General features: G+C 44.5%; 3 protein-coding genes across 3 annotated transcripts; 2 read left to right on the top strand and 1 right to left on the bottom strand.

Moving 5' to 3' along the window:
* Nucleotides 1-439: 439 nt before the first annotated feature.
* nkx6.3 (NK6 homeobox 3) lies at nucleotides 440-2,216 on the bottom strand. Its single transcript, XM_053870849.1, has 3 exons — nucleotides 1,820-2,216; nucleotides 1,231-1,394; nucleotides 440-667 (listed from the first exon to the last, which is right to left on the bottom strand). The coding sequence occupies exons 1-3, from the start codon at nucleotides 2,214-2,216 to the stop codon at nucleotides 440-442; spliced, it is 789 nt and encodes a 262-aa protein (XP_053726824.1).
* Nucleotides 2,217-3,520: 1,304 nt separating this feature from the next.
* Nucleotides 3,521-5,171, top strand: LOC128762890 (E3 ubiquitin-protein ligase NEURL3-like). The gene is made up of 4 exons (XM_053871450.1): nucleotides 3,521-3,572; nucleotides 4,122-4,631; nucleotides 4,709-4,849; nucleotides 4,920-5,171. The coding sequence occupies exons 1-4, from the start codon at nucleotides 3,557-3,559 to the stop codon at nucleotides 5,093-5,095; spliced, it is 843 nt and encodes a 280-aa protein (XP_053727425.1). The 5' UTR covers nucleotides 3,521-3,556; the 3' UTR covers nucleotides 5,096-5,171.
* Nucleotides 5,172-8,563: 3,392 nt separating this feature from the next.
* On the top strand, nucleotides 8,564-10,077 carry LOC128762842 (E3 ubiquitin-protein ligase NEURL3-like). Its single transcript, XM_053871378.1, has 3 exons — nucleotides 8,564-8,632; nucleotides 8,871-9,380; nucleotides 9,455-10,077. Exons 2-3 carry the CDS (start codon nucleotides 8,873-8,875, stop codon nucleotides 9,781-9,783), a joined length of 837 nt encoding a protein of 278 aa, XP_053727353.1. The 5' UTR covers nucleotides 8,564-8,632; nucleotides 8,871-8,872; the 3' UTR covers nucleotides 9,784-10,077.
* The last annotated feature ends 586 nt before the right edge of the window (nucleotides 10,078-10,663 follow it).

Raw genomic sequence — 10,663 nt, 5'->3', positions numbered from 1 at the left:
ACCAAATGTTGTCAGGTAATATTCTGCAGAAATGAGTTGAGCGTCACAAAGATTGTGAGCTCAGTAGTGAGGCTTGTTCTCATCTAGTTACCAAGTGGGATTGTTGACATGACCCGTGTGTTCACTTCAACTCTATATGAGAAGTCTATAGTCATGTTGCTCAAGTCTTCAGCACGAAGGACCCACACCTGAATTGTTTTATCCTCAAACGTTGTGTCTTTTCCATTGGACTATAGCCGAGTATTTCGGTGTCACGTTGCCTACAATATAATGTGACAAAAACCCAACATACACACGTGGAATTCTAAATAACTTCAGACTGTTTCTCTGTCCAAAAAAGTATTTATTTATTTTAAAGAGTCCATATGCATAATCGTTTTCTCAGCATGCTTGTTATTCTCAGTAGTATCGCTGCGCCGTAGTTCCACTCCAGCATGCGTCACATGTGCGGGCCGAGGCGCAGCACGGAGAAAGCTCGGCGGTGTTTACGCAGCAGCAGCCGGATCTTGTCGTCGTCCGAGTCTGGGTCGAGGGGCTTGTTGTACTCCTCGTCCTCCACCTCGTTCTCCGAAACCTCGCCGCTCTGCCCGGCCTGGTTCTGCTGCGTGGAGGTGGGTTCCGAGGCGCTCTTCTTCCTCCACTTGGTGCGTCGGTTCTGGAACCAAACCTGAACCCAACACACGCGTATGAGACCAGATACGGCGAAACATGTTGAAGTTTTGGGAACACATAGAAGGTTGTCAGAAAAATAACAAGTACCGTGAAATACACGTTTTTGAGAAGAAATATTGACAGTGAATAAAAAACCATTATGGTTTCAAAATGCGTTCATTGGCTCAGTTTTTGGCAGATGGTTTTTAAATAAACATGTTTCCTCCTGATCAAACTTTGTGAAAGAACTGAAACGGCAAAGAAGGACAGTACTACTGTGATAGAACGGTGTAATACATGTTCAGGTACAACAACGTTTCTGTCTCCTACAACATGGAAACATTGGAGCAATTTTTAATTCAAAGCAAACTATACATAAATTCATTCATTGGCTGTTTATATAAGCTTTTAGCAATTACAAGCTTATTTAAAAACGGTTTAGAAGTCATTTAATGTCCAGCAAAGGAAAACACACTTTAACTTTTGACCAACTTTTGGCAGATAAACAGGTATTTTCAAATGTATTTCCTTATTTTCCGAACTTTTTATTGCCAACGTCTGGCTTTAACTCATCCTGACCTTAACTTGGGACTCGGTCATGCCCAAGGAGTACGCCAGTCTGGCCCGTTCGGGTCCGGCCAAGTACTTGGTCTGTTCGAAGGTTTTCTCCAGAGCGAAGATCTGGTGCCCGCTGAAGGTCGGTCTGGTGTGTTTCTTTCTGCTGCTCACCTCTGTCAGAGAGCCTGGAAATACACGCACATTAATTTACACACTTTATTTAAGCTGTTATATCATATATTTACTCAAAATTATCCCGACTGAAAGTAAAAAAAACATCCTTTTTAATGAGAATAATTTGATCTGGAGATGAACCTTTGATTTGGACAGAAACCATGCAGCCCACTCTAACCTGAGGCGTGACATATTTTATTATTATAAATGTACTATATTGCATGTCTTGCCTGCTTCTGATGTCACACTCATAAAATAACTTAAATGATCATGAAACTTTATGAAAAAAAATCAGTCAATTTGCAATCCCAGTATAAGGAGTTAGTCTCAATAAATGGATTAAACATTGAAATTGATTTGGTAAAAACAAACAGCTTTAATTCATTCTTCTCTCCCTCAGTTCCTTTGCACAGGAAGTGACCAGTGCAAGACTCACCGCCGCCGACCTGCTGCTTCGCCGCCCTCCAGTCGCAGCTGCTCTCCGTCCAGCAGCTCCGGCCCTTCATGGGACACTCTGACCCGGTTTTGGAGAAGCCCCCTATCGAGGAGTTGTAGTCCCGGTTGTAGTACATGGAGGTGCTGGTGACGGAGGGGCCGAAGCCACCCATGCTGGAGTACCCGGAGAGCAGGGTGGTGGTGGCCGTGGTGCCCACTCCCATCATGGAGCGGCTGAGGATGTCACTGATGCCATGCGGGGTCCCTGCTGGCAGCTGGCTGTTGAGCTTGTAGAAGGAGTTGGGGACGGAGTACTGGCACACGGGGGCTTTCAGCTCACTGGGGAACTGGTTCAGGCTGTTGTTGAACAGGAAAGACCCCTGAATGTTGGGATCCATGGATCCAACTCTGTCGCCCAGTAAGATCCAAACAAACCGGACCACAGATCAGACCCGAAAGGTACAATCCCCACTGCTGACTCCGTCGTGGCTCCACATCCCTTTAGTTTCGAACCCTGCGACTCAACTCTGATCAGATCCGGGTGCACCTTGATAAAGAGGGGCCACATTAGAATGCAGCCCGGGATTGGCCAGGGGGGGCTTCAGCTTCCATTGGCTGCGGGGTGGACACCCATCGTTTGATTGGGAGCCTGGAGATTAATAGTTTTTTGAACAGGTGGAGAGGGAACAGGGAGCTTTTCAGATGGGCTGCCATGTTCGAGCCCAGTGATGGAACACGCAGAGGAGGAGCTGCCGGCGCTGCTTTACTCCGGGGAAATGTCTCTATTGTGGTCAGAGCCTGTGTCTGCACAGCGATCCACACACGCCAGAGGTGATATCAGAGGAGGGTGACTTTATGCAGGCATGCGCCACCAAACGTGGCCTCCCACCACACACCTCAACACGTTACAGGGTTTTATTAGGCGACTTTTAAAGCAATCCCACTGTGGACTATGAGCCTCACTGGCCTAGTTAGCTTGAATTAAAAGTTGATATCACCAGTGATTATCGTGCTGTAAATGTTAAAATGATCCTCTGGCAGTTAGAACGGAGGCAAGCTTGAGAGTTGGAAAGCACTTCTGCATTTAAGTCCTCCTGCTATTTCACGTCAAACCCGCAGGGTTCAGTCCGTTTGATATAAAAACGCTTTGCTCTTATGATGAAGGCGCGAGTCAACAGCTGCGGTACCTCATAGGATTTTTAGTTTTTTAATGGATAGGAATGTTTTTAAGTTTAGACAGAGAAACTGCATCCAAAATAAACAGCTGTATCCACTCATCTGACATGGAGTGGGGAGCATCCTGAAAAACGGTCCAGGGTAAAAGGTGTATCTGGGATTTCCAGTGAGAAGCTGGTAATTTTCCTCCGGTGATGTCACTTTCGCTTTCGCTGCTATCACATGACAAGTTGAGGCGCCTCTGCTTCTTGTAAATCATAAAAGCTCGGTCATACAAACAAACATTGACCAAGCGCTCAGGAGGCGCGGGGCGGGTGGGTGCGAGGGGGACTTCCACACCATTGTAAAAAAAACGAAATCAGTCTCTTGGTTCGTTTCGTCCACATCACTGATCCAGGATATTGTTAAAGCCAATGTGTAGCGCTCTCACGTGGCCTGGAAAGTTTACATACACACCTCCACCGTCGCTCCGCCCCACTTTTAGAGCCACGCGCTTTTAAATCGCTCTCCGCTCTTGGATTCTCAGTGTCTTTCAAATTGTCCTGCACGAAGACTGAAAGACATGAAAGAGAGCGACGGTGAGTTGTTCCACTGTTTCAGTAGGTGTTTGACGCTTTAGAATTTAAGATTCACCGTTAGATTCTGATTTAAATAACGGTTGTTTTTCTCATTCGCAAATGGCCCAACTAATAACAATACTGCGTTTTTCTACCTTATTGTAATATTTATTTATCGGACGTTAAATGTTGCGGCAGGACTAGAAGGTCCAGCAGGTCCACTGCGCACGTCAGAAGCGCGCGTCTCGCGCCTCACATCCAAGGGTTCATAGGCATATGTGCGCACCGTCTGCTCTCGGAGGTTCGTGGATCCAGTAGAAGCAATGAACCTGCAAATATTTATCAATGTTTATCATCTGTCAGACTTTTTTTCTTTTCATTCAACAAAGCGTCGGAAACTTACAGACACACCTCTCGAGGTCCGGCCCGTTTGTGGGCGTCTATGTTTTGATGGCCACGTGCTTTACACTTTATTCATACAGTTTTGTAGGATATTTATTGGCTATGAAATGCCGTTTTTATCAGTCTGTATCAGCACGATCATTGTGTTCATAAAGGTTTCTGTCTCAGAAATGGAGTCCCAGCCCACGCCGCGTTGTGGTTGGTTGTGTCTCGGACCGCTGACCTTTCATGACCAGATAAAGGGGGACAAGATCCACCTGAGCCACGGTGGACTGTTGGCCCAGAAAAAGGTCGGCTCCTTCAGAAATGGTCTTCTGTTCAGCAGCCGACCCATTCGCCTGCAGGAGAGGGTTCGTCTGCGAGTGGTGAGGCGCACGTCCAAGTGGTCCGGAGCGCTTCGAGTGGGCTTCACTAATGTCCCCCCCGGTGGCCGACACCTCCCCCTGCCCAGCCTGGCCATCCCAGACCTGACCAGCACGCCAGGTCACTGGGTCGCCCCAGTGTGTGAGTCCCTCTGCTGGCCAGGCTCGGAGCTGGAGTTCTGGGTGTCACGCGGAGGCAACCTCTATGTTTCCGTCAGGAAGCACGAGCACATGCTGCTGTCAGGACTGGACCTGAGCCGGCCCCTGTGGGCCCTTGTTGACCTGTACGGCCAGACGCAGGCCGTCCACCTGCTAGGTGTGTGTGGATCCCAAAAGTGTTCCACTTTTCATCCATCCTCCTAAAACCTGACAGAAGGCTCTTTCACATTGCAGGATCAAGGAAGAGGTGTCTTCTGTTCACCCGGAGGTCATGTCCTGTCCCTGAACGCATCATTCTACCAGCTGTTGAAGACAGCAACAACCTGAACTACAGTCTCTGCAGTGAAAGCATTGTGGGCAGTAAAGACTCGCAAGGTAGGAGCTGTCACCAGGAGACTCACACACTCACACACAGGAGCAGATCCCTCACGTCTTCTGGTTGCAGGCGATGAAAGCGAGCAGGACTGTGTGGTCTGCATGGTGGAACCATCCCGCGTGACACTTCCTTGTGGTCACCACTGCCTCTGCAGCCAGTGTCTAACCAAGGTCTGGCTGCTTTTCGGAAGGTGCCCATTGTGTCAGCGGGACTTCAAGCTTCTACCAAGCAGGGCAAACCGCTGACGGCACCAGAAACGTTGAACGTGTTTATTTGTACACATTGTATCTTAAATGGAATCCTTTGTACTATATATAATAATAATCCATTGCTCTATTGTTTTGTATATTTGTAAAATAAAGTTATTTTATCCATAAAACTTCTTGTTTTCGATTTGAATGTGCGCTGTGAGTCCCAGTTTTGAATCAGATCACATGACTAGTGTGTTGTGTATTTTTATTTTTTTTTTATTTTCTATTTTAAAATATTTTATTAAGGTTGATAAGTTCAAATCTCGAGGCAGGTTCACGTGCTACAGAGCGTTTGACAGACATGAGGAGCTGCATTACCAGTTGAATGAATAAATACATTTAGAAATAATAACGCAAGAAAAAATTAAACAATTTTTTTGATGACTGATAATTTGTACAAATATATTATGTATTGATTATATGTATTTATTAGTATTTTTGCATGCATGAATGATGGAATTGATACATGATTATCCTTTTACGTCCACATTGTTTATTTATTTAATCTTTTGTTTATCTATTTTTCATCTCTTGTAAATGGACACGCACAGCTTTTTATTATTATTATTGCTTTAAAATATGTACTCATTTAAAAAACGTATTTACTTGGATTGGATTTGTGTGTCACAGGCTCATCCTCGGTTCATTTCTGCCACCACAAACATCCGTTTACATGCCTTATCTTCACATGCACGGACACTAAAATGCAAACATTTGGATGATGTTGCACAGACTGAACGGCTCTAGGAAGCGATGATAAACCGAGCGTCGGGTCGCCTGTTTGACCCATCATCACACCAAAGCACAGTAAAGCGGAGCCTCTCATGACCCACTCACCCAACCCTCGCGTTTTCAGTAATAATTGACTTTGTCGGGCTTCAATTGTATTTTTTCCCTTTGAGCTTCTGGAATTCACTTGGTTGTGAAATCACGCTACTTGACCTGAATTATCAGTCATATGACTCATTCATTCATTCATCCTCACTGGAAGTTACCGGAAGGCGTAATTACTTTCATTTATCAGTAACTGCATGAAAACAAAACCTATGGATTTTGTTTAATACATACATATATATATATATATATATATATATATATAGTAGGAAAATATTCTCATCCTTCAGTTGATCCTAACATTAACCGAGAATATCTAATCCTACCAATCGTGTTCGTTGTTCCAGGTAGTTGTCAATGATCAGGAGTCCACGTTTCCACAAACTGCGTTTATTCACAATCACCAAATGTCCTCGCCAGGACCTAAGACAATTTCTCCAGGCCTATACAGATCGATCCGGGCTCTTCTCCAGGTAGAGTCTGCTGCACAATGAGAGTTGTGACTTACAGGCCAGACACTGGCAGAAGCACACATCGAGATGACTACATTTCTTCTTTATACTTCTTGTTGAGGCGGTGTTTCTTCTGAGCAGCTTCCTCTGGTATTTTCCCACATCAACAGCCAGTCTTTGATATTCGTATTAAGCGCGGCTCTCCTCCTCAGCTACCTGTTTCCTCCCTGGGTGTTGACGCATAACAGTTTTCATCTGTCTTGTGTGGCGCGGTCATCTTGCCCCGTCCAGTTCCCTGGAGATAAACAACACTTTCCCAAAGCAAGTTACCCAATCCACCCGCGCATTCCCCAAGCAATTTATTCAACTTGCAAAGCACAGCGATATCACTTTGGAGCTTTAGCTTAATTAATTATTTCCCTTTAATATATATACATATATATATATATATATATATATATATATATATATTTTTTTTTTTTACCAGTTATTGTGTTTTCAATTGTATTTATGTATATGTATTTTGAAATCATTTATTGAAATATATTTTAAACTCATATATGATTTAAGAATATTTATATATAAAAATATATTTAAATAAATTATTTAGAAATACATATACATACATACAATTAATGTATATGTATATGTTAATACATATATTTGCGCAAAAATAGTGCAGCTTGTGAATGAATACGTTGATTTTTCAAATGAATATCTAGATGTAAAATAGGGGGAGTCTGAGTGACGATGCTGCCGGCACAAGTCATTTCTGTAAAATCCAGTCACTTGATAGTGACAGCCACTATTTATTAACTCCGGGATTCCCTGTGGGAACTGCCCACAAGTGCTCAGGTGACCTTTTGGAGAACTGGATCTCAGGGGGTTCACCCATGCCAGGCATGCAGACTTGGTTTGGGAGCAGCTGTCATCCGAGCAGTGCTTACGCATGTATCGTCAGGTGGAGAAATGTAAGACATCTCGCTCCTGTCTGTATCATGAGATAATAACCAGAAATTCCTCGCGACACCTGGCTCCGTCTCACCCACTGTTGGAGATAAGTCTCCGCCTCCTGCAACTATGAGCGTGTTCTGGGAAGTGACCTGAGATTGTATCTCGCTATTCAGGGCAAAAAAAAAAAAGACTGGGACAAGCAGGATGAAATGAGCCTTCAGACAAAACAGACAACTCTCATTTGTAATGAGCAGCTTTTTGTATCTTTAGTGTTGCATTTGACATGGGAATCAATACAGTTCCTTTAATTGTTTTCAGTATACAGTATACGCTATAGCACGGTTCACCTTTTGCAGCTTTGCCGTTTCACAGATTTTTTTAGTACAGTTTTTTTTAAATATTTTTTTTCTTTTAAACAGTACATTCTGTTCCGCATCCTGATTGGCTAAGGGACTAACCAACGTGAACAGTCTCTGCGCCTCGTGTCGGTACATCTTGCCAAATTTACGTTTGCAAATTTACTCCATGATAAAACCCACAATGTCAACGTTCTACACCGACAAAGGCACCTGAGGATGCGCCCAAAAGGAAGAGAAAGATGCTAAATATCACAGAAAAAGTTAAACTTCTGGACATGCTGAAGGAAGGTAGAAGCTATGTGGCTGTCGGGCGCCATTGTGGAATAAATGAATCAATAGGGAAATGAGGAAAATAACATAAGGAGGATGGCAGCAATACGTTTTAGCAAGGATGCAAAAAGGGTTGTAACTGTCCGCAAGTAGTTCAGTACTGTATAATAACTGTAAAAAATAAAGCTGACTACATCTTTTTGGAATGTAACCCCCCTGATAAATGAGGGTTCACTGTATCAGTATTTTTAAAACGAATTTCCCAAAGCTCAAGCATATCTTAGTCATTGCCTAGCAAAAATAAATAGTAATAATAATAATAAAGCAATTGGCAGAGGTTTGATGAACTTACTATTAGGTAGAGAAAAAACGTCATTATTAGTTTAGAAATATAATCATAAAAAAAAAACATCTAGACTATTGTGGGATCAGAAACGACCCTGACCCTGAAACAACTTACATTATATCATAAACAAGTGGCTATTCTACAGGCGGTGACTTCCGCCAGTGACGTCAGAGTCAGAGCCCCGCCTCGTCTTTAAGTTAGTCAACATTTGACGACGGCGACTCACTTTTCCTTTGACTGAGCTGAGAGGAAGCACGAAGCTGGCGCGTCTGGATCTTCTTCCTTTTCCACCAAGGCACTCGGACGGTCTGCTACGGTAAAACGTGTTATTATTCTCGTGGAGCGCGTGTTCGTTTGTCTGCGTCATGATGAGCGGTGGTCAGTGATGTTTCAACCCTATTCACCAGCTCCTTTCTGTCCAAACACCGACTTCAAATAATAAAATGAAAACTGTCATCCGTGCACTTGTGCAGCTTCTTTATTCATGCGCACCTAACGGTCGCACGTGCTCAGGGATATTTGGCCTCTGCTGATGTCTGAATGCCTGGTTGCAGACATGGAGCCCCGGCGCTCGCTGCAGTGTGGCATGTGCTGTCTGGGATCGCTGACCTTTTGCAACCAAATAAAGGGGGACATGATCCACCTGAGCAACCACGGACGTCTGGCCCAGAGAAAGGGTGACACGTCGGTGAACGGTGTTCTGTTCAGCAGCCGACCCATTCGCCTGCAGGAGAGGGTTCGTCTGCGAGTGGTGAGGCGCTCGTCCAAGTGGTCCGGAGCGCTTCGACTGGGCTTCACTAATGTCCCCCCCGGTGGCCGACACCTCCCCCTGCCCAGCCTGGCCATCCCAGACCTGACCGACACGCCAGGTCACTGGGTCGCCCCAGTGTGTGAGTCCCTCTGCTGGCCAGGCTCGGAGCTGGAGTTCTGGGTGTCACGCGGAGGCAACCTCTATGTTTCCGTCAGGAAGCACGAGCGCAAGCTGCTGTCAGGACTGGACCTGAGCCGGCCCCTGTGGGCCCTTGTTGACCTGTACGGCCAGACGCAAGCCGTCCACCTGCTGGGTGTGTGTGGATCCCAAAAGTGTTCCGTCAATACTCAGTCACTGCAGATGACTGACAGGTGTTTCATGCTGCAGGTTCGAAGATGAAGCTCCCACTGCTCACCCGGAGGTCCTGCCCTGTCCCCGAACGCATCATTCTGCCATCTGTGGATGAGTTTAAGAGCCGCCGGGACTGTGCCTCCTTCGTGGCCACTCACTCTCCAGTGGCATCTCCTCTGATCTCAGAGAGTGAGCAGAGCTGTGTGGTCTGCATGGAGGAGCAAGCGTCTGTGACTCTGCCGTGTGGTCACCGATGCTTGTGCTGCAGCTGTTGGCCAGAGTTCCTGCAGACATTCGACTGCTGCCCGCTGTGTCGGCAAAACATTCACCCTCTCCTCACCAGGCCACACACAACCCAGAGCTGAGGGCTGTGGCAGAACTGAGATCATTTATTTATGTATTTATTTGAGTCGATGAAAGCTGCTTGAATTTGCTCTGAGAATGTAAACTTTTTTTGCCTTTATTTATGAATTTTTTACTATTATTAAAACATTTTTTTACTCATGGATATGTTTATGTCTGTTGTATCATGTCATGCAAAATAAATATATTTAAACATGTCTTTACAAAGTTTCTTGCCTTTATCCACTCTACACATAACTTACATATATCTTGGTATATTACACAAAATGAGGTGAAAAATAATTTTACAAAAAGAGTTGATGGATCATATGTAAAGAATAATATTCAATCTATGTTCTCTTCATTGCACTTAGCTCATGCTTTTCCCTCCATTCTATTAAAAAAAAAAAAAAAAAAAAAGTTTAGTTTCACTCCGATAAACAGACTCTGTTACAGCCTCTGCTCAACCAAACAACACGTAGAACTGCCGTGTCACAAATATTCTCAAAGGTTGAGAGCTCGGTGCAATTACAAATTGATGGCACCAATTCTCGATCAGGCTGAAGCAGAAGCTGGCATCCACTTTCAGATTTAATGGGGCATAAAAACAGGAAACAATCAGTAGTTTGGGTTTTGTTTTAATGCAGTTACCGATAAAGAAAAGTAATTACATCTTCCGGTAACTTCTGGTGAGGATGAATGAATGAGTCATATGACTGATAATACAGGTCAAGTAGCGTTGTTTCACAACACAGTGAAATCCAGAAGCTCAAAGAAGCCCAACTTTTTTCTCGGAATTCTGACTTTAAAGTGAGAACTTTAATTTCACTTTGTGACGTTGAGCAATGAATTGTGGAGTGGGAAACGTCAGCTGTTTAAGGTCAGAAATTTGAGAAAAAAGTC

Source organism: Synchiropus splendidus, chromosome 7 (genome assembly GCF_027744825.2).
Source record: "Synchiropus splendidus isolate RoL2022-P1 chromosome 7, RoL_Sspl_1.0, whole genome shotgun sequence".
NCBI lineage: Eukaryota > Metazoa > Chordata > Actinopteri > Syngnathiformes > Callionymidae > Synchiropus > Synchiropus splendidus.
Note: the sequence above shows the minus strand (reverse complement) of the source record. Positions and strands in the feature narration are given on the sequence as shown.

Bases quoted from the DNA above. Each gene is read 5' to 3' on its own strand.
- nkx6.3 (XM_053870849.1), bottom strand. From the start codon at position 2,216: ATGGATCCCAACATTCAGGGGTCTTTCCTGTTCAACAACAGCCTGAAC. The intron at 1,395-1,819 runs GTGAGTCTTGCA...GTGTATTTCCAG, and splicing joins GAAGCAGCAGGTCGGCGGCG to GCTCTCTGACAGAGGTGAGC. The intron at 668-1,230 runs GTCAGGATGAGT...TGTTGGGTTCAG, and splicing joins TGACCGAGTCCCAAGTTAAG to GTTTGGTTCCAGAACCGACG.
- LOC128762890 (XM_053871450.1), top strand. The intron at 4,632-4,708 runs GTGTGTGTGGAT...TTCACATTGCAG, and splicing joins GCAGGCCGTCCACCTGCTAG to GATCAAGGAAGAGGTGTCTT. The intron at 4,850-4,919 runs GTAGGAGCTGTC...TTCTGGTTGCAG, and splicing joins GGGCAGTAAAGACTCGCAAG to GCGATGAAAGCGAGCAGGAC.
- LOC128762842 (XM_053871378.1), top strand. From the start codon at position 8,873: ATGGAGCCCCGGCGCTCGCTGCAGTGTGGCATGTGCTGTCTGGGATCG. The intron at 9,381-9,454 runs GTGTGTGTGGAT...TTCATGCTGCAG, and splicing joins GCAAGCCGTCCACCTGCTGG to GTTCGAAGATGAAGCTCCCA.